Source organism: Lottia gigantea, assembly GCF_000327385.1.
Source record: "Lottia gigantea unplaced genomic scaffold LOTGIsca_103, whole genome shotgun sequence".
NCBI classification, from domain to species: Eukaryota; Metazoa; Mollusca; class Gastropoda; family Lottiidae; genus Lottia; species Lottia gigantea.
Window position 1 is genome coordinate 695,986 of NW_008706824.1, and position 23,848 is coordinate 719,833.

The 23,848-nt window shown below is 37.1% G+C and overlaps 3 protein-coding genes across 3 annotated transcripts; 1 reads left to right on the top strand and 2 right to left on the bottom strand.

Moving 5' to 3' along the window:
- The first annotated feature begins 4,479 nt into the window (after positions 1-4,479).
- On the top strand, positions 4,480-6,321 carry LOTGIDRAFT_237353 (hypothetical protein). The gene is made up of 2 exons (XM_009046605.1): positions 4,480-4,533; positions 5,160-6,321. Exon 2 carries the CDS (start codon positions 5,176-5,178, stop codon positions 6,052-6,054), a length of 879 nt encoding a protein of 292 aa, XP_009044853.1. The 5' UTR covers positions 4,480-4,533; positions 5,160-5,175; the 3' UTR covers positions 6,055-6,321.
- A 932-nt stretch (positions 6,322-7,253) lies between these two features.
- LOTGIDRAFT_237354 (hypothetical protein) lies at positions 7,254-9,264 on the bottom strand. The gene is made up of 3 exons (XM_009046606.1): positions 9,141-9,264; positions 7,639-8,611; positions 7,254-7,279 (listed from the first exon to the last, which is right to left on the bottom strand). Exon 2 carries the CDS (start codon positions 8,608-8,610, stop codon positions 7,705-7,707), a length of 906 nt encoding a protein of 301 aa, XP_009044854.1. The 5' UTR covers position 8,611; positions 9,141-9,264; the 3' UTR covers positions 7,254-7,279; positions 7,639-7,704.
- An 863-nt stretch (positions 9,265-10,127) lies between these two features.
- LOTGIDRAFT_237355 (hypothetical protein) lies at positions 10,128-21,815 on the bottom strand (the record flags this gene model as incomplete). Its single annotated transcript, XM_009046607.1, has 14 exons — positions 10,128-10,630; positions 10,807-11,216; positions 11,907-12,044; positions 12,557-12,871; positions 13,163-13,315; positions 13,694-13,846; positions 14,157-14,350; positions 15,078-15,174; positions 15,429-15,566; positions 16,424-16,618; positions 17,852-18,030; positions 18,284-18,410; positions 19,983-20,060; positions 21,758-21,815. The coding sequence occupies 13 exons, from the start codon at positions 21,813-21,815 to the stop codon at positions 11,083-11,085; spliced, it is 1,959 nt and encodes a 652-aa protein (XP_009044855.1). The 3' UTR covers positions 10,128-10,630; positions 10,807-11,082.
- Between the last annotated feature and the right edge of the window lie 2,033 nt (positions 21,816-23,848).

Genomic DNA, 23,848 nt, shown 5'->3' on the forward strand with positions numbered 1-23,848 from the left:
ACTACAACAAACTTGAAATAGCTATGCGAATTAATCTTTTTTAATTTGAACCAAATACAAAAGCGAGTGACGGTAAACTCTAACATTACGAACGTAACTTTTTTAGATTTGTTTTTTTTTCAATTTCGAATCAAGAAATTAATTTTAAAATAAATGAAATAAGTCTATAAAGAATTTTTTTTCAGATGATAGATTACCTTTTTGAATACTTTCTTTATTAAAGACTTGCTAAGACCAATTTTGAGGGATTAATATTTCAGGAAGCCGAAATTTCAGTAAGTCCTCATGAAAACAACTCAATGATTACCTTCCATAAAAAGGATTAGTAGGTACCATATTGTCTTTGGTAGTAGTGAAAAAAAGTTCTTAAGAATTCACCATATCTTCGATTTCCAACCAGCTTTTATAGTTAACTGGAAGCGGATGTTACCTTGTCTTCTACCAACCAATAAGCCTTGTTTTCATCAATATTGAATTTCTTATCAGTTTGTATTAGATTGTCAACACAGTTCTCTCTCTAAATACTAAATGGTGATAAATTTGTAACGAAACGACCCAGGGCCATATCAATTTTCAGAACATGGATACGTATCGACCCGGATATCGATTACCGCTGATTGGTTAATCGTTTGTTATTACAGGATAAATAACTGATTAGGGGGGGAAATCAAGTTTAATATAACAGCTTCTAGACATTAATGAGGCTGGTCAATCAGTCGATTACAACCTGCATGTACTCTGTGGTTATATATTGCTTGGAGTCAGACGGATTAAATACCATATTCAGCACTAGTAGTTTTTATAGAATGTAGTTTATTCCCGACTTTATGATCCCGTTTTATCTATACAAAAAATTTCGCGGAACAGCTGAATTGACCTACTCTATTTCGATTACCAAAAAGCAACAATCGTCCTCGAAGTTCGTTCCATATCTTGCTACACCTGATACGCTGACAGTGTTAAACCAGATTTAATTCAGGAAGTATATCACGACCGGGTGTACTTGTCTGGACGAGTTCTTGTTTTTAAATACAAATTTGCAGAACTTTGGAAGGTTCTGTAGATGGCACATCAAGATCGGTGTTATTGTTAGGTATGCACTATGTTCCCGGCGGCCACGGAAGCCCCATTTGCCCGAACCGTATTGTGCCGTGGGATTTTGGCCGTTTTGTCTCCATATCCAAGTTATGCTAGGTTGTGTCTACGTTTCCTCACGGTTTATCGCGGTATCCGTTACAGGCGATAAAGCGGCTCCCCCCACGGTGCACTAAGGTTCGCCGAAGATGCATGTATGTTGCTTCCCGGGCTTGCAGGGCGGAATAAGCAAACAGAATTTCAAACTGTCAAAAAATTTGCCACGACAGCCACGGTATCTAAAACACCGGTCCAATGGTTTGTTTGGCCATATATTTGATATTGTGCTCTTAAATGAGTTTTAGCCAAGAAAACTGTAAATATGACCCAGTTCGGTGTTGTTGACTTAATTTCCGCTCAACGAAAAGCCGTACAAGTATTGAGATACCTTAGTATCACGTTTAATCATACCGTCCATTTACTTTGTAATTAATCGTACTTAAAAAACACATAGTTTCCAGCGATTGCTTTAGATTTTTAACATTCCAAACTTACAGTTTACAGTCTTCACTGGTGGGAGATGCAGGTGAGTGCAGTAGGGCAATTTGTGATCAAAGAGATAGCTGCGCCATTTTCGTGACCAATCATGCTTTAGTCTCAGAAGCGGGAATGTTTTTTTAGCTAAGCCAATCAGTAATAGTGATAACGGCTGACCGTCGAAATTTGGGCCTTCAAATCCATGTATGTCCAGAATTATCTGAGTTTGACGCGTCGTTCTTTTTTGAGACACTGCCAAAGAGAAAAAAACATCTATAGAAATAGGAAAAGAAATTCATAGTTTGGCGTATTTTTGCAGGAATTATGAGATTTTCGAAGTACTTCTGAAGACTATTTACATATACAATGTATTCCGGACTCAACTCCGCAAAATGCTACACATATACCTTTAAGATTGGAAGTGCTAAAATCCAATACCAAATAGTGGCAATACATTAGTAGCAACTATTGAATTTTTCATCAGAGGAAGTACATGTAATATCAATCATAAGTGAGTTAGTATTTCATAATGATAGAGGGTATCAGGTGTCTAGAAGAGAACCCTCTTCTAGAGTACTGCCTTGCACACACTAATACGATATTTAGTACGAAGAGGACACTTCTCAAAACCTTAAGGCCCCCATCTTCACGAATTATATGAGGTAGCTCTAGAATCTAGGCAAAGAAACATATAAAAATGCAGGGTGCAATGAGGGAAATTTTGCCAGGACAGCGGCATTAGCCTGCTCTTTTTTCAATTTCCAACTGTCGAGGGATCTTTAACGTGCACAGCCTGTAACACACGTGGCCTCGGTTTATAGTGCCATCCGAACGACTAGACGCTTTTTTCATGTCAGCCCCCCTTACCTACATCACTGACAGGGGAAACCGAGTTGACAAATCCGAACGTATTAGCTCGACCTATGCAAGGATTCAACCCTGGAACCCCCCCCCCCCCCTCCCCCCCGGTTAGCAAGCAACTCATTGAGCCACCGCAGGTCTAGGAGGGGATGAGGCCTGCTGACATGGTAAAACTAAAAGTGTACAATCGATCAGATGGAACAAGAAAACGACTAAATCCGTCAGTAGCTATGTGGAGTTGACAAAACCACCATAATAAGTAAACAGAACATTATAGCAAAACTAACTACAGTGGCTTCAGAAGACATAATCTGTATGTTAACTCTACTAATGCAGTTTATACCATAGAAAATTATTATAGACACAGCTTTACGGAACAATAATCGCTGGTAAAAGTTTTTATGCAACGTTTAGACGTGTTTTCCCAGTCTTACTCAGGAACATGCGTCATAATCTGTAAAAAAAACGTATTAACACTACTAATGTCGACTCGCCATTTATACCATAGAAAACTAGGTGTCAATCAAATTATTCACTTGGTCTTTTCTTCAATTATCTCGTCACTCTCATCAGTCTGTTTTTCCTCTCTTCTCATTTATAAAAAGCAGTGAGTGGAAACCAATATTCACCGACCTGCTGTCTCTTATCGTTTATATGACTTTTCAATTGAGTTGATCGCTAATGTAGGTTTGCTAGTGATAAAGGCGTAAATTGGTAGGGGAGGTACGCAAGCTTTGGGACAAACGAGTATATCGGGGCATCAGGGAAATGTAATATGGTTGATTGCCAAATAAGGTATACTTGTAACAGGGGAGATGTAATGCAAGTGTTGGAGATGCAGTATGCACGCTTTGGAACAATCGAAATCAGCTGCGCTTCAGTACAATGCTGCTTAAAGGTTTTGTTCTTGAGTAGGTACTCGAGGTACAGCAACGTAAGCTGGAAGAGGGTAAGTTGAAATGTAGGTAAACTAGTAACAGAGGTGCAAGAGGGGGGATGGGAGCTTTAAAGTCTAGGGAGTCCAGATGGAGTCCACCATTGCATAATGACGGTCTTCTTTAGTGAGTTTTCTAGTAACAGAAGCGTAGTTTACGAGAGTGAGTTTTAAAGCTTCCATATATTCCTGTAAAGATGAGCATTAAGAACATCAGAACAGTGTGACGCAATTTGTTTATCAATGTAGATTATGCTAAAAACTAAACGTATGTTGAAATAAAGAGATGGTTACTTCCCTTGGATCAACAATGTAACGTAAACAAATATGCACCGATAATTAATTGCTTTATCAACTCACTTTTTCTCCCACCCCAGGCAAATGTGTCAGTAAAACAGACTCGTAAGCAGGATACAATATAATATAATTTTTACATCAACATCAGCTTCTATAGATCTTACTAAATACGATGGCTAAATACCACAATTACAGTATCTGAATTCATGATATACGTGGTTATCTCCCTTGGAATATAACCTTGACAATAAAACATTTATCAGAAATGAAATGAATGGAGTTTTACATCCTACTTCTCTGCACCTTGTAGGCTTAAGAAGACGAAAACCATTTATCAGACAAATATAATATATTTATTGTTACACACAACGTACAAATAATGGGTAAGTTTATGTGTAAATTGTAGTGATATATCAATTTATTAAACATTTTTTAATCGGTATCCTAGGTTTACCGAACCCTCTTGGCCCCAGTCCGCCCTTGAATATATGATAGATATCCTGATGTAATTGAGGTAGTACTCAATATAATGATGACTAATATGAATATATTAATAAAAAAATAAACAACATCTTGTCCAGTGTTCTAAATGAAATGAATGGAGTTTTACGTCCTACTACAGTGTTCTGAATATCGACATAGTTAAATTATATATTCATCTTGTTCAATACAGTACAACTGTACTCGCTATACTACCAACAGTATAATATAATATACAGTTCGTCGAACTCACTAATGTCACGTGACCAGGGAGCGCAAACTTGTATGCTTAGACACTTCAGCGGTTTATATTTTTTCAATTTTGCATAAGATAATAATTTTTTGTCAAGGTAGGTTTATAAGAAATTTTTGTGCAATATGCTTCACAGCGACTTTTTTTTTAGAAAAATAATAAATAAATAGCTAACTGTCGAATGATATTACTAAAAATGTTATAGTCATAGTGTTTATATCGCACCTGTATTCGTGCGATTCACCCACGTATGTTTGCCAGCTCGCTTCGACACGCGCTCTAGCAATTGATAGTGTTAAGGGAAGATAACCATCTAAGATATGAAATTTGTGAGATCACAATAAAATGACATTTACAAGTGTATGTATGGAAAGACGTTTACATTAGTAATGATAATAATTCTTCAATATATTAAACAAATACTGATATTAATATGACCTCTAATAATCACGAATTGTGATTATCGGGTATTATTGATTTCCAAAATTAGTAGTATAGAAAGTCTATAAACGAGAAGTGAAATGAGTTAACCCGACCCCCACCCCTTTTTAAAATCTTGCTGGTATTTTCGGGCCGCAACACGCTTTCGTCTGCAGTGCCAGAACTAATTCGATTACTTTTGCCTTGAAGTTGGTGAATCCAAGGCATCCCCAATCGGTTGTAATGAAGTTTGTGTTATTCGTGTCATAATATGGTGATGATTTTTACTTTTGAATATTCCAGGCGGAGGATAAATAAGATGGAACTAACTAAAGAAGAAGCGGTTGATTTCTTGAAAAATATTGTAAATCTTGAATCAGACTTTGAGAATCTAAAATTAGATTTGACTTTTCTTAATAACATCATTTCTAGTATTCTGGAAACTTTACCATTTCAAAATATAACATTGATGGCGAACGAGGTGAAAGACAGAAGTCGTCCGGATTGGCCAGAGGTGAAGGAGGCCATGTTGAAAAAACATGGCGGACTGTGTTACCCGATGAATTTGTTTCTGTATCGTCTGTTAGAAGCGTTGGGATATTCCGTTACTATTGCTCATTCTACTGTCACGTCTGCACCAAAACTGTACACAAACGACCATATAGTGGTGTTTGTCCACGATGTCGTAAATAAAGGAGACCAATTTTTGGCAGAAGTCGGATTTAGTTGTCCTACATTTCAGGCTGTGGACATGAATTTTGAATCTGAATCTAAAGTGTACAAACATCCCAGTGGAACTTTTAAATATTCGAAGAAAGGCGAGAAGGGTATAATGTTTTATCTGGACACTGATAAACAAACATGGCATGAAATGTGTGTATTCAATCTAACTGGTACCAAGGAGGTGAAAGATTGCGAGCCGTTCTATGACGAGATATTCTCTAACCCAGACATCGGAATATTTCATACAATTCTCCGTATAGTAGCTTACCCCAACAAACGTCAAGTATCAATCACCAATAACACCTTGAAGACCGAAGATGAAAATGGCGAACTCTCGGTTGTCAAATTAACTAACGATGACGAACATGTAGAAGCTTTTAAAAAATATTTTCCACAATTTAGCGAAGATATTGTTCGACAAGCCTTGGACCATTGGCATCAGTTTCAGAATGCACAAACTAATCCGGGCAAATAGCATTCTCAAAAACTATTCCTAATAGCAAATGTATTGCTCAAATCCATATGAATATGGTTTGCTTTTCAATGCTAGCTTAGTTGATTAATTGTTATTATTTTATATTTTGTATTTTTTGCAATTAACTGGAGAATTGTCTGACAAGTGCTTGTTCTATTATAAATCATCGATAACTCTTACTAGATTAAAATGTTATCGAATAGTTTTTTTAATTATTTTTAATTCTTGCATATTTATAAAACTATGATAATAAAATATTTTCTCATCAATTGTATAGCGATATAGAAATATCACTGTTAAAAAAGTGCTCAATATATCAATTGTAGAGCAATATAGAAATACCACTGTTAAAATAGTGCTCAATACATCAATTGTAGAGCAATATAGAAATACCACTGTTCAAATAGTGCTCAATACATCAATTGTAGAGAGATATAGAAATACCACTGTTCAAATAGTGCTCAATACATCAATTGTAGAGCAATACAGAAATACCACTGTTAAAATAGTGTTTAATACATCAATTGTAGAGCGATACAGAAATACCACTGTTAAAAGTGTTTAATACATCAATTGTAGAGCTATTATATGTATATATGTTGTTACTCAAATGATTCAAGTTCTGTTTTAATATTTAATAAGGTAAGTAATAATTATAAAACTATGGTATTTGTCGTTGAAAACTATTTGCAAAGAAGTCCCAGTAGATGCCCACTCTAATATATTAGTTGCAATGCCTTTTTCACAATCATAATTAAAGCTTTCAAGAGACGTTCACATCAAATGAACCTTCATTACACCATGACCAGCGGCGGTTTTAGAACTTCGAATTGGGAGGGAGAGGGGGGTATTTTGAAAATTGAGGACTTAAATTTTTAGAAGGAAAAGATTTGAAAGTGTGTTCTCAATATTATTATATTTACAATGAAATATCGCATTGGTTTGAGGCTAAATAAAATGGTCTGGAACTGGTCGAGAATAATTTTGTACTTCAAAGAAATCGACAATAAGCGTGCAAATCGCTTTCAATGGACGAGATATGTTGTCAGATGTGGCTTAATGTCGGGGATTATCTATACATTAAATAATAGAAGAAGCGAATTCACGAGGTTTGGGTCAGGACACAATGCAGACACGATTTGCTTCTGTAATTTCCTACTTTAAAGGAATATTCAACACATCATCATGCACCGTATCTCATCCATTTGGACCTTTAAGGTGCGGGCACACGAACGGTCTTGGTTGGAAACTTTTGTCGCCGACTAGAGCCTTGTCAAGAGTTTTACCGACCGGTTGTGGGTACACGAGGAGACACAAATCTCTAATTGGCCGTTTTCCACCATGTCGATAATCACGTGTGAAGCATGCAATCGAAGAGAAAATGAATCTGATTGGATGATGGCAGTCTGTCTTGCAGACGATAGAATAATCGGAGACAATTATCAAACTTGTTGCTATTATAAAACCTTCGAGGACGCGACAATCTTGTCGTGGAAGCACGGGCACACCTAAGATTTTACTCAAGACTTTCATCGGCGACAAATATCTCCGACCAAGACCGCTCGTGTGCCCGCGCCTTGAGAGCATTCATAATCCAACTTTCCTGGGAATCACTAAAATAGAGTTAACAGGATACAATATTCATCCGTTCTAATTTTTTGATGTCACACGCCGTTTTGTATCCTTATAATTCCCCAAGGCAAGACGTATGGTTGATTCATCTATAGATGATGTAAGATTGCGCATAAACCTTATAATTTCCTCGTTTGTTTCACTCTCGATTTTCTCTAGCTCATTTTCATCATTTTCAGTTAAAATGTTGGTGTTATGAGCAATGAAAGCTTTTCTATTTATGAAAATGATAAAATGGAAACTGGAATGAAAATGTGTGATTTGTGGATCGGTATAGACAGCATCATAATCGTCATTAAAGTCCTCAATATTTTGAGTATCGGCGATCTCAAAGTCATAAAACCTCGTCCATCCATCTACATTTATATCTCGTTCTTTTACGAAATTTGGTCTCGGATCTCCCTTCCGGTGCATGCGCAATATCTTGCCGCCATGTTTGATATATTTGTACTCTAAGAAAGAGTCACGATAAACGGGAGACTCGTGTTCGAAATCTAAAGAAATGAGGTGAAAAGAAGGAAGACCAATGGCAGCTTCTAGTAAATAAACATCACCTTGTATACACACGTCCTTAAAGAACAATACCACGTGATTATTAGGTCCGGTAACTCCACCAGTACCCAAAGAAACGTGGAAACCCAGCGCTTTGAACAGGGCGAATAAAAAGATATGATGACTATAACATAATCCACCTTGTTTTAAAAATATAGCGTTCTTGATTTCAGTCCAAGATGGCCGACTTCTCTTGTCAAAATCAACCGACATCAGGCTGATGTTTTGAAACGGTTCTTTTTCTCGATACGCATCCATGATCGCTTCCACTGCATTGACCTTATCGTCGTAGTTCAAAATCTCTTCAATGTTGTTGAGTTCTAGTATATCAACTAAAAATTGCATAGCTTCTGTTTTTGCTAACATTTCCATCCTGAATTGAAAAATTATAAATAAATAATTACCCCAAAAACACACCAAAAGAAATAGAAAAAACGTATAGGTATCATTGCGCTTTTTGAATGCAGCGAAACCTTGAATGAAATCAAGCTTTAGAAATATTAATGAACAAGCACAGTTCATATAATAGTCCAACAAAGAGCAGAGTAAAATCTAGATAGATCTGTGCACATGATATCTAATATTAAAATATACTACTAATGAACTGTATCCTTTTAAGCTGAAGTATCAAAATACATCAAAGAGGTAAGTGCCTCAGATCTCGGCTTCTCTTTAACATTGTGTTCAAAATGTATATTACACAGTGACCTTTCTAGGAATCATTAGATAAAGAGGCCGAATAGGAGCCACGAATTGTCAAAAGGAACACTTCCCAAGGCATGCAAGAATTCAATGATATGAGATTTGAAATTGGGGGATATGGGCAAGACTCATTTATAGGGGGCTGCCCCCTACCCCCGGTAGAAACATCACTGAAGTTATATGATTAAATATTAACCTACCTTAATTGATTTTAAAAGTTCACAGAAAAGGTATTAAAAGAAAGTCTCCTTTAGTGTTTATAAGTCAATTATTGCGATGTCAGCGAAATACGTTCAAAATGTCTGATGTATCACGGTCGAAACGTTCTCTCAACTAAACTGCAACCTTGGGAAGTATTTGATTTGTCCAGTTTATAGTTTAATGTCATTCGGGTCACTGCGTAAATATAAACCAATACGGCCAATAAACCGCCCCAGGGTCGTGTCTAGTGCTCACTATGGTGCAGGACATTAAAACGTTAAAGTTGATTTAAATTTTGCAAAGGCCTTATTGTGTACATTGTTTTTTTGACTATATCTCCACTAGAGGTATTGTGTAGGTTGAAGCTGACGATGCAGGACATACTGGCTCTGCAAGGGCCCCTTTTGACAGCGACTGTGCGACATAGTGTTAACTCCACATGTCTTTTATAGAGTCCATATGTTTGTAAATCAGATTTTCGCTGGAGGTACATGTGATATTTCAATTGCCGAATACTTCTAGAATTATGTATGAGCCAGCATGATGCTTGTGCATTTCATGAGAAGCCTAAGCGTAGAAGTGTAATCTTTCCCATGATGTCAACAATATCTGACTATACTATAGCTAAACGAAAAGGATATTATAAGATAGTGGACCACAGCCATATACGCCCACCACGGCATGCGGATGGTAAAAACGAAACATCCATTTTAAGTTTCATCAAAATCGGTTGAAAGCTAAGAGAGTAATAGCATATTCAAGATTTTGGGGCAAGGGCAATAACTCTGCTTCTAACGGTCGAAAATAGCTCAAATTCGAACTTGATCTTCGTTTTATGAATATGTATACATATAACAAATTTCATTGATTCCATCAAAAAATCTAGTTTTTAGAGCGTTTACATGCAAATGTTGACGGACCGACGGACGGACGGGGGTGCCGATAATATACGTCCACATAGAGAGATGTGGGCATATAAAAACAGATAACTTTTATTGTACAAATTATTTACAAATTATCACATCATATAAACTTTATCAATATCTTGAGACATGAAAAGTAGGATGTAAAACTCCCTTCATTCATTCATAAATATCTACAGAAAATGAAATAACAAACAATTTACAAAGCAATAACACTGACATATTATATAATGAACGCTCTCTATCCCATAATATTTGACTAGTGGCCATCTCGTGTTTTGGATACACAACCCACATCAAGACAGCTGGATGGACTTCGAGTTCCTGAAGGATTATACTCGACAGGATAGATGGTTGTGGTTAATCCTTCAAACAATTTCAAATTAATCTTTCAAAGGCATATTAGAAGCACATGTTATAGATATTTCAAACTAATTTATATAAACTATGTGGCGCTCGATTGGTGAGTTCTGGATAGGTTCAAATTCCGCAATCGAAGGTACAGAACCAGATTAAGACACTTTCGCACTTTATCCTTGCCCTCCTTTCTTTTGTTTTGAATTCTGTTCAGACCTACTCTTCCTGGCACAGATGAAAACCCTGTTCCATCTGTTTTATTGTTCTCTCGGTTGATCCCATGAATCCCGAACTAGCAGAACTTACCATTCGAGCCTAATTAGATTGTTGTGTTTCTATGTGAAGCAAGGTTCTTGTCGCAGTTCTAATATTCAATTTATAAAGCACTACAATAATCCTTCCCTTCTATCCAGTTTTCATCTCTCGTGTTGGCAAATAAGGCCTCAAACGATCCACGATGTTTTCTACCCTTTCACCGATTCACATAGTACGAGAAATCTGGCCCTAACCGTTCCTTGGGCGTGAATTACGTTCTTGATATCGGTTTAAAGGCAGACATAAAATGTTAAAATGTAAAAGAGTTACTTTTGGGACGCTAGTTTTTGAGAGGTTTTTTGTGCCGACATCCCATTTCTCAGTTTATGATTCACTATGATTTATATTAACACTTTCCAACACTATATAAAGATAATTTCGATTCATTCATAGTTTCATTCATAGTTTCATTGTGTAATTCTTCACTTTCAAGCTGGTTAATCGGTGTCAGATTGAAATTCTTGTCCTCTTCTTTACCCACTGAAATATAATGGTGAAAAAAACATAATTTAAGAACCTACCCTACTCTTTCATCCTATTAACAATGGTTACATTTTCTACTAAGTTGTCATTTGAATTTACCAATCACTTGACATTTAGCAATAGCATTAGGCAAAGTAAGTTAAGTCGCTCCCTCTGCCAATTTCTTAACCACGAAAATTCTACTTTGATATGATCTAACTATTACATAAACTAAGCAAACATGTTCAGATACATGTAGTACCCAATCTGAATCAAATACAGATAATTTCAACTTGTCATCCATGATCTTACGAGATTGTTCTTTAAATCGTATTCTCTTGAATTCTGAACAATGAAATCTTTGTATGGAAAGTTTTGTAATTTGCAAAATTAATGTTTAACAAATTTCGGTCAGTCGACATGGTATTTATGTGCATCAACTTGAAACCCCTTTCAGAGGGTCCACATTGCTAGTAATGGTCTACATCCTATAGTCCTATAGCTGATAATATATACGTGGTATTTATTAACTTGGCACTTCTTTCAGAGAGTACACTAATAAAGTGTATGTGGTATTTAAGTGAATCAACTTGGCACTTCTTTCAAAACGTCCATTGGTATTTAAGTGCATCAACTCGATAATCTTTGCAGAGAGTCAATTCAACATTCTTATACTATACTATAATATACATTAATGATATAACTTACAATTATAAACAGCTTTAGGTGTTCGGTTTTTCCACAGGGCAACAATAACTATACAGACAATAATAACAACTAGTAACCCAGCAATAATTACTATTATAAACGTATAATTACCCGCTACAACTGGGTCACTGTTTTTATCTGAAAATATGCAACATCAATAACTTAGTGACATAATACCCTTCAATTCCCGTCTAATCTGAATAATCAAACAAGACAAAGTATTCAAAACCAAAAAACGAAAACAGAAAATAACAGTTTGGCAATAGATTGGTAGCAGCTACTGTAAGAAATCTGGTAGGATCATGTAACTCAAATGTTTGAAAATATACTGTTTACAGAAGATCAGTGTTTGTGCCTTGAAGGAGCTGATAAAATTAATTTGCGCAACTGCATTTCTACGGCTTTAGCCCCCACCCCTACTTTCACTTTGTGGCCCCTGCTCGATCCTCTCACCTAATGTTTCTTAGAAACGCCAGTGATTTGAGCTTTATCATTATATGTATAGGTGCGGATGTCGATAGTAAGGCAGGATATTCTCACCCGTCTGGAACACCTGCTACCGGGCTGGGTTTTTCAGCTAACATCCCTTTTTGTAGTTCACATTGCGTCTAGTGTTTTGTTTGGTACATTTATTATAGTATTACAAGTACCTGTGGTTGGTTTAGAAGTAGCGATTGAAAAAGCGACAGCTGTTATTTCGTGTTGATGAGACAACTCACATCTGTATTCACCAGCCATCGACTCGATGTCCTGGACGGCTACTTTACTAGTGTTGAAATAAAAGTCCCCCGATTGTTCATCGTACATAAAATACGGCTGATGAAGGATAAGAGGTTTATCATTGAGGAACCATCGCCGAGTTAAAGTTTGACTAGGATCTGTGGTCGCTGTGATGGTAAAATTCAAAACTTCGCCATGTCCAAATACGGTGAACTCGGGGGGTCTAGACAGGATCATGATAGGCTCTAAAATGTAAAATAAGTTTCGAATAAAACTTTATTTGAACGTTTCTTGATGTGCTTGCTACACTGCGCAAACAATACTTAACCTAAGAGCAAACAAGTACTGTGTCATTTCGGACATTTTTGTGATTGGGCAGTGCCTATAAAGTGCGTTACTTATGTGTGTACAGTTTGCGAACAGAACAGACCAATTGTGCGCCGAGAGCAAAAATTGAGCAAGTGTCAGGGTGGTTTCCTATTTTCAAAATGTTTTTACCATATCATTCAACTTTTACTCTGCTTTTAGTTACTTACCTAGCACGTTTAAATAAGCATCAGAGAAAACAGACCCAATACTGTTAGAGATGTTACATTGGATACACATCAAATCGCGATCACGTGAAACATCTTGTATGGTCAAAATGGTGCGATCATCGTTAAAAGACATCATACGGCCCTGTTCTAATTCTGAAAGACGAACAATTCGCAATGATATTATAAGTTTTAAAACGTCTTTTTACTTGTGATTGTGAGTGTCTGCTACAGAATACATCACGAGTAACTGATATGGGCCTGCAGGTACGAAGCTACATGGGAACGAGGGTGGCAATGCCCTCGAAAAAATGGATCACCCCTTTCCTGAATAATTCTGAATTCCATTACTGCAATTAAACACCATACACCCGCTTGATATATTACTTGCCCGTCCGTTTACAAAAGGCAAACAATATCAATATACAATTGGCAATTAACTCTGTGGCCTCTACGAATCCTCTTACCCAATGATCCAGAAAAGCTCCACTGTGATCAGAGAAAGCTATATCGTTATGAAAGTTATGTTCAAACCTTTTGTCATGTTGAGTGGCTCTCCATTGATGAACCAGTCCGGCGGAGACAACAGTTCCTCTTGAACTGCAGGTCGCGCTTTACATGTAAATTTGACGTCATCACCAACAATAGCATGCTTGGATTGGAGCGAATTAATCCACATAGGTGGCGCTGTAAGACAAGAGTATGAGATCAAAGTGTAAATAACTTAATATAACTACTTCTTCGAGAAACGTCCATAGTTCATCATCAACGACAATAATCAGCTTAAATTCTTGCATTTCTAAATTATCGGGATTTGATCATAATATTTTTTAACTGATTCAAAATTTAATTTCTAGTATTTGTAAGACTATTTGGGACACGTACAGCCTCTATCACAACATTCCAATTCCCCATGAAGCGTCTGTGATCAACAATCCAAAAATCCAAATTTGGAAAGAACTTCACTGTTTAAAATCCATTAATATTTGATACTCACAAGTAACATTGAAGTAAATAAAGACTGTTTCTCGTCCACTGTTGTTCTCCGCTATACATGTATACCCTCCCTCATCAGACTCGGTTACATTAAATATCTGTAACGATCGTCCAAACTTCGTCACCTTATACTTGTTATTCCTCGTCTTGATTGGTAAACTGGATAGTCCTAACCATTTTATAGTGGGTACTGGTCTGAAATCAAATGGTAAAACGGTCTTCGTTAGAAATACCAAAAAACAAACAAAAACTTTACATATGTATGGTTTTAATCATATTAGAACAGAACCTGAAAAATGTTGTTGCTCTTGAGTTTCACGCTTTGTGATCTTCAGACAACTGACCTATTTCAGCCTGCGTCCCTGAGATGGGCAGGTAGACAGTGGCAGAGCCAAATGGGGGGCAGAGGGGGCAGCCGCCCCCCTCACAGCCACGAAAGCATGTTTTTCGGGCAAAAATCTCACAATGATATTAGAAATCCGGGCAATCTCAGATATTCCGCCCCCCCTCCCCTCGGACATATACCTGGCTCCGCCACTGCAGGTAGAACTTATTCTAATGTCTACACTTCTAGATGAGTTCGGAACGTTTGTTTTAAGACGTGGGCTTAGGGGCATTAATGATGGACAGCTTCATGTAGATTAATAAAAGTAATTAAATTATATAAATATATTTAAATCGCTCTAAACTTAATGTATTAATTCACTATTTTGAAAATATTTTGTATTGAAGTTTGCATTCTAAACAAGTCATGGTTCTCTGAGCCAGTGGAAATAGAAATTGAAGCGTCTTCTCTAGAAGTTCGGATACATGATATACCACATTGCACGATTATTAGACTGAAAATGTCCTCATTTGATACTAATTCCAAAACGGTATGTCCATATTTATACTTAAAACAAGGAAAAAAAACATTACTCACGATCCACCAATGATACATTCGAGTTCGACATCCTTCCCTATCTGACCCTCAACTGTCTCGGGAGCGTGTAATCGAATTGGAGAGAAATTGGTGACACCTGGAAATGTATAAACAGTATTTCAATCTTTACAGCTGCGTTGAGATATGATGACTTATTCAAGGCCCCCTATTTGTTTGACGTACCAAGACGTAATCACACCTTTGATTTGTATCAAACAAATAAAACTTTGCAATTGCTCAAAAGCTCATGCCGATTTAGGTACCCCCCCCCCCCCCCTTTCACCCCAGTAGGTGACATACGGACTACGAGAACCAACAGTGAATACATGAGTAAGGGCAAAACCTGCTTACCTGTACTTGGCGGGCTGACATCCAGACGTTTTTTGCTGCCAATCTTGATTGACTCGTCTAAAGAATTATAAATACCACAGGCATATACTTTATCTATCAACTGGTCACGTTTTATTACGTTTATAAAGTAAAGTGTTCCTGGAATTAAAAGATTAAAATTAGGAATTTATGTTCTACTCTTCTGCACCTAATAAAGATACAAAACGATGCCATGCAGTGCAGATTGAAGGATATTTTGTCAAGACAGTGGCATTGGCCAACTCTTTTTCAATTTGCTATTTTCGAAGGATCTTTTACGTCCTGGAATTAAAGAAAACATTTGCCTCTATCCAGCCCCTGCTAACGGTTTTTAAAGTTGTCAGCTGGTGTAGAGACAGAAAAAGTAGGCCCTGTTTTGTGGGGACACCTCGTCTATTCACATCTTTAAAGATCCAAAATGCCTCGAAATATATATATATATAATTAACCACAGTGATAGGGATTCCAACAAAGGTTGACGAGGATATTGCCCAACGGACAAATAAATAAAACTGCAAATGCTAATAAATTCATTGGCGATCCTCGATTTCCACTTGACCCAATTTCCTGCTACATTTAATGTCTCTCTATCGTGTACCACTCTTTCCGGACAAATAGTTTTACAAACCACAACTCGGTAGCGGAAAATATGGGACTAAATATGTAATAACTTGAACGTTTTATGATGGGATTGAATCAAATGGAAGTTTTACATGCATTCTTGGCTTTGTCCACTATTACCTAATGAACTTCCATGCTCATTAGCTAATGGTGTAATGAACTGCTAAATGGTTGGGTTATAACAGTTATTTTCTCCGTTGAGTGGATATATGGTATAAAAAGTTGTTTAGAAGGGTTAGCATACCCTGCCTTGCGCCACACCCGTCATAGCTGTTTAACATTTACAAAAACACTACTATAGGAAGTGCCAACAAAAGAAAAGCGATTGACCGATGAATTTTCACATTATATCTGACCTGTTTTATCTATAGCATGTCTGTCGCTCTCTATGACCTGATCCTGGGCCCCGCCCTGCTGATTCACAGGTTGTTTATACCAGAAATAAGTACCAGCCGGTACAGATATAGGTTGGTTATCACAAGTTAGAGATGCACTATCTCCTTCATTTACTGACAGCGATGTAACAGGATCATCTGGGAAACTGCCGTGCCCTGTAAGATATAAATGATCCTTTCAGTGACATTTATGGTTGAACTGAGGTGGGTTAGTACCATATTGACAGAGGCGTCGCCATCCTTCTGGGGTATAAATAGGGGATAGACTGGTGAACTGTCGGGGTTGAAATTTTCATTGCGCAATTGCCACGGGCAACACCTCCTTTAAAAGGTGTGTAGGACAGGGGAAGGGGTCTCAGCTAAAAAAAAAAATTGAAAAACAGAATTGATTTTGTCCATTCTGTTACATATGATACATAAATATTTTGTTCTCCTATTGACACTACCACTACATATGGATTATATGGCATCCCGACAAGCTACGCTTTGGAGAGAAAGTTCATTGACGAGATGCCAAATAATTTATTAGAAAATGACAATTGAAATGAGTTTAAATTTGTTGGGACTAGTTATAAAATTATAACCGCTCAGCTTCCGGTTGCACGTTTACTTACAATCCATTAAAATGTCAAAAGGTCACGACAATCCCGTTTAATGTAATAATGTAATGTTATGATAATAATATAGACCTAAGCTGTAAATATCGGATATTTGTGCATTGCATTTGTCCGCGTAATTCTGTCATTATCATCCTTGTACAATTTGTCATGACATTCTTGAAAAACCATTGATGTCTGTGGGCAATAACCAAATTTAAAATATATTGCGATTCTGGGTTATATTTGACTTTAACATTGAAAGGTTTCCGGTCCCCCATCAATAACTGTCGATGATGGCGAAAGATGACAAATTAACCCCAGCTTCCATAAGTACCATGAGTTGAAGCTAAATCAGGACATTACTCCTCAAAAAGGGATATAATTTATATGTAGATAAACAGACAGCATAACACATGTTTAATACGGACATTTTTGACAATATATTTCCGGCTAATATCTAATAAACCTCACTCGGACTATCAATTTAAGCCGTGTTGTATTTTTAGATAAGCATTGAGAAAATACAGATTACATTTTACTTCCGTGTGATAGGATGACTAACTTGTGCCATGTCTATATATATGTCAGTCTTTTGGATTTAAGTCGACTACTAAACAATTATTACTCCCTACTTTTCTTGCTTTGGGCACATATTTTTAATGGAATTTCTTTGCTTGTATTTGTATTATACAGATCACATTGTAATGTAATTGGAGCATTTTTTGTATGTCTCGATAAGCAATAAGAGAATGCAAAATGCATTTTACTTCCATGTTTTAATGTTACTTACTTCCCATTATGAAGTGAAAGGGTTGAGATAAACTCGTTCCCCATTTATTGGTAGCAATACATTGATAGACCCCTTCATCTTCTCTTGTCGGATCAGTTATAGCAAGTTCACCATCTGATACATCAAACTTTACATACTTCGACTGCTCAACCGTAATCCCATTTTTCCTCCAGTATATTCTACAAATGTTAAGTTTATGTAAATGAAATATTATTAAGGATCCCAAATTAAGTATTTCACCTCGATAAAAACCATGACATATAAATCTGAACTTATTTTCTTACTCTTTCCGAAACACCTGATGGTACATCTCGTTTGGAGGGATCCTACAATACACCGATTGCTCACGATTTTGTTATGCTTTTCACGAGATTTATGGTTAATGCTTGTAAGGGTTTTTTATTTTTACGTTCAGACTGGAATGGAACTTACTCTAGGGGTAGACTCCCTTGCGCTTCACATGACAGCACCCTCTGAACAGATGTATCAGGATTATCAGAACGTTTAAAATAGATTTTCTGTGGTGTCCTAGGTGATGATATTGACGGTGGTAGACGAACTGAAATTGAGATGTATCAATGTATAATGTGAAACAAAATACATTTTCCAGGGTCTTAAACTGGCATTTAGAAAAAACAGTGCCATAACTACCTCAAGACAAATGTCGAATTTGACAAAAAAAAAAAATAAAGATCTATTGTAGATTTAAATAAAGAAAAATGCAAAAATTTAAAATATAAAAGCAGCATGGTGTCCATGGAAGTAGATTGTTACCGTCGAAGCTTACCCAAACCTCTCGACAAAAGTATTTCACTTATTACGCTGAACAAAAATGTTTGCCTCAAACAAAACCAATTTTATGCATATTTATTGACCACAGCAATATTATTGTACATGGACGTCGAAAAGACAATACGTCCACCGATTACTATCACAAAGAAAGAAAAATAAAACTTACTATCTGCTTTTACTAGAAAATTTAACACAGAAAAACACAGTATTACACATAAATCCATTTTGAATCACTGGCTGGTATATCAATAATCGTATGTCACTGTTTTGTAGAATAATACAGGTTTATGATGTATTTCCAATATGTGTCATGCTATGCGTTATCGGAAAATTCTGAAATGTCATGACATCATTGTGTAGGATATATTATATACTGTGAATCAGCGATACCTCATCCTTGTTTCCTTTAGTAAATAGTTCAATTAAAGTCGCTGTATTCTACACTTTTATCAATAATATTTAAAGAACGTTTCCTGAGAAGAATATTGACAATAAAAGCTACCTTTCTTCGTTCGACAGCGAAGACAGCCAATCAGAGCCCTTCGACAGAAAGTCTGTAAATATTATCGCTTATTGTGTACCTACCTTTCTGTCCAGGGCTCTGCTAGCGTGCATTTTCAAACATCTGTGATACAGATTAAGTTGTGTTAATCTGACCTGACTCGAATGCCTGAATATCAGTCGACTGACAGAAATAAACTGTAATACACAAAACATTGGACAGATGAACACAAATGACGATTCCACCCACAGAGGAGTTGGTACAAAATACACCTACTGGACTGATGACATGAGTGACCCCCTATCGAATCGGCTGTTTAGGCAATATACACCCACTGGACTGACGGACATAAGTGACCACCAACAGACTTGACTGTTTAAGTAATATACACCCACAGACTTGCCAGTAGAAATGATATACACCCACTGGACCGATGGACGTGAGTGACCACCAAAAGACTCGGCTGTTTAAATAATATACACGCCTTGGACTGACGGACATAAGTGACCACCAACAGGCTTGGTAGTTTAAACAATATATACCCACATGACTGACGGACATGAGTGACCTCCAAGAGACTCGGCTGTTTAAGTAATATACACCCACATGACTGACGGACATAAGTGACCACCAACAGGCTTGGTAGTTTAAACAATATATACCTCAAAACTGTAAAATAATTTATCAAAATTAACAGATATGAATGATCATAAACAAATATGGAATTATTAAAACATTATATAATTAATTAGAGCACCATCTCATCTCAAGGAACTGTTCCATGATTTGATGTCTGCCTACCCAGTTAAGAATTTGAATTAGTAAAACTACACCTACCGCTTTGCACCAAGAGTTGCCATATTTCTACCATATTTCCACCAAGTTCAACATAAATTTCATAGTACCACACTCTACCTGGAAAAGATATAAGTGAACACAAATTTGCAGGTGGAAATTTTCTATATTGGATATATCTTTCTGTTTACTTCGTTCACGAAGATATATTAAAACTACACTTACCAATCTTCATCAAGTGCTGCTATATTTCCACCCACTTTTCACCATATCCAACATAGTCCTATCAGTTTTTACCATAATACATAATACTATAATCATAAGAGATAAATAAATTAAGCAGTTAAAACAAATTCAATGCAGGGTCGATGAGTTCCCTGAGGGACCTGACAAACACAACTGACCACCATCAGACTTGGCAGCTTCAAACAAAATAGACCCACAGAACTGACAAACACAACTGACCACCAACAGACTTGTCAGTTCAAACAAAATAGACCCACAGAACTGACAAACACAACTGACCACCAACAGACTTGGTAGTTTCAACAAAATAGACCAACAGAACTGACAAACACAACTGACCGCCAACAAACTTGGCAGTTCCAACAACATAGACCAACAGAACTGACAAACACAACTGACCACCAACAAACTTGGCAGTTCCAACAACATAGACCAACAGAACTGACCAAACACAACTGACTGCCAACAAACTTGGCAGTTCCAACAACATAGACCAACAGAACTGACAAACACAACTGACCGCCAACAAACTTGGCAGTTCCAACAAAATAGACCCATAGAACTGACAAACACAACTGATCACCAACAGACTTGGCAGTTCCAACAAAACAGACCCACAGAAATGACAGACACAACTGACCACCAACAGACTTGGAAGTTCAATTTAAATAGACCCACAGAACTGACAAACACAACAGACTTGGTAGATTAAACAATAAACACCCACTGGACTGACGGACAGACCATTTCGGCAAGGCAGGGTAGATGAATTCCCTGAGGAATTTACTCCCCGCCTACTCATGAAGTATAGCAGTGCACTCTTCACCATATTGTTTTTATCAGATTTCATTTACCATATACTAAAATAGAGAAAAAAGCATTAGTGGTGGTTTTACCATATACATGCAATGGACTGACTGACATGATGAGTGGTAAACACGGACAGCCACAATTCTACCATATGATACTATATTACCAGCATATTTCATCATATTTCACCATAATCTACATCATTAGAAAATAAGATATGAGTAAACACAAAAGATATATGATATCTAAACTTGGAAGCCTGCTTAACAGACCAGGGTCCATGGTTTTCTATTGCTACCATTAATTTCACAGAGAGCATCTGGGCAGAGTAGGGTCCATGCTCATCAATTGCTATCACTAGTTTCACAGAGAGCATCTCCACACATCAGGGCCCATGGTCTTCAATTGCTGTCATTAATTTCATTGAGAGCATCTCGGCAGAGCAGGGACGATGACCTCTCTGTGGGATTTCTCCTTGCCTACCCTAAGGTTAACTTCTATAAAATCATCTAACCTTTGTAAAATCACACCAGGTTTCATCTAACCTTTGTAAAAATCACTCCAGGTTTAATCTAACCTTTGTAAAAATACATCCAGGTTTTAATCTAACCTTTGGAAAAATCATCCCAGGTTTAACTCTATTCCCGGTTCTAGTCAAGTGACATGGACATTACTATAGTAACCGACTGAAACTCCTTTGGTTATTTCATTCAAATACATACCGTAAATCGGCCCAATTTAACGTACCATCCGAGACTTACAGACTTGGGCTAAAGGAACGGCAGTGAAATAACAAAGGCCTAGGCGGCCTGATTTCATCTCGGCAGGGCAGGGACGATAACCTCCCTGTGTGATTTCTCATTGCCTACCCTCAGATTTCTACTCATGTAGTACTACTTCAATTTCATTACAAGCTGCTTTTCAAATCATACTCTAGGTGGACTAAGCGGGCTGTCGGAACATAAAATGTCCAGCCCTAACCACCGGAACAATCAAAATAACATTTTTCAAATCGTACTATGGCATGGCAAGGAAAGATGAGCTCCCTGTGGGATTTCTCCTTGCCTACCCTAAGGTTAACTTCTATAAAATCCTCTCAGGTTTAATCTAACATTAGTAAAAATCATCCCAGGTTTAATCTAACCTTAGTAAAAATCATCCCAGGTTTAATCTAACCTTAGTAAAAATCATCCCAGGTTTAATCTAAGCATTATGGTTTAGAATAGAACCTTATGGTGGGTTCTTATACCAGCTTTCTTTAAAATCAAACCAGGTTTAATCTAATCTTGTAATTTAGAATAGAACCTTATAGTTGGTTATTGTACCAGCTCTCTTTAAAATTAAACCAGGTTTAAACTTAACGGGTTTTTAAAATGACTAGAAAGTTTTTTCTTAAAAATCAATCATTTTAGGGGGTTCTCGAGATAACCACATTGTAATATCACTGTGGTTTAGTTTAATCCAACCTCTCTAAAAATCATCTCAGGTTTAATCTAGCTTTTGTAAAAATCATCTCAGGTTTCATTTAATCTTTGTAAAAATCACTGCAGGTTTAATCTAACCTTTGTAAAAATAATCCCAGGTTTAACTCTATTCCTGGTTCTAGTCCAGTGACATGGACATTACTATAGTAACCGACTGAAACTCGTTCGGTTATTTCATTCAAATACATGCCGTAAATCGGCCCAATTTAACGTACCATCCGAGACTGACAGACTTGGGCTAATCGACCGGCAGTGAAATAAAAAAGGCCCGGGCGGCCTGATTTCATCTTGGCAGGACAGGGACGATAACCTCCCTGTGAGATTTCTCCTTGCCTACCCTCGAGTTCCTATCCACATAATAATACTTCAATTTCATTACCCGATTTCATTTTAATCATACCCTAGGTGGACTTAGCGGGCTGTCGGAACATTAAATGTCCAGCCCTAACCACCGGAACAATTGAAATAACATTTTTCAAATCGGACTAGGTTTTTAAAAGAATCAGGTCTAACTTAAGGTATATTCTAGACTGACAGACTTGGGCTAAACGACCGTCAGTGCAATAACATACGCCCGGATGGACAGACAGATTTTATCTCGGCAGGGCAGGGACGATGACTTCCCTGTGGTATTTCTCCTTGCCTACCCTCAGGTTTCTATCCACATAATAATACTTCAATTTCATTACCAGCTACATTTCAAATCTTACCCTAGGTGGACTAAGCGGGCCGTCGGAACATAAAATGTCCAGCCCTAACCACCGGAACAATCGAATTAACATTTTTCAAATCACACTAGGTTTCTAAAAAAACGGGTCCAACTTAAGGTATATTACAGACTGACAGACGTGGGCTAAACGACCGGCAATGCAATAACATAAGGACGGACGGACATCATCTCGGCAGAGCAGGGACAATGACCTTCCTGTCGGATTTCTCCTTGCCTACACTAAGGTTAACTTCTATAAAATCATCCCAGGTTTAATCTAACTTTAGTAAAAATCATCCCAGTTTTAATCTAACCTTAGTAAAAATCATCCCAGGTTTAATCTAACCTTAGTAAAAATCATCCCAGGTTTAATCTAACCTTAGTAAATATCATCCAAGGTTTAATCTAACTTTAGTAAAAATCATCCCAGGTTTAATCTAACTTTAGTAAAAATCATCCCAGGTTTAATCTAACCTTAGTAAAAATCATCCCAGGTTGAATCTAACCTTTGTAAAAATCACTCCAGGGTTAATCTTACCTTGGTAAAAATCATCCCAGGGTTAACTCTATTCCTGGGTCTAGTCCAGTGACATGGACATTACTATAGCAACCGACTGAAACTCGTCCGGTTATTTCATTCAAATACATGCCATAAATCG

Coding starts and splice junctions, on each gene's coding strand:
- LOTGIDRAFT_237354 (XM_009046606.1), bottom strand. CDS start 8,610: ATGGAAATGTTAGCAAAAACAGAAGCTATGCAATTTTTAGTTGATATA.
- LOTGIDRAFT_237353 (XM_009046605.1), top strand. CDS start 5,176: ATGGAACTAACTAAAGAAGAAGCGGTTGATTTCTTGAAAAATATTGTA.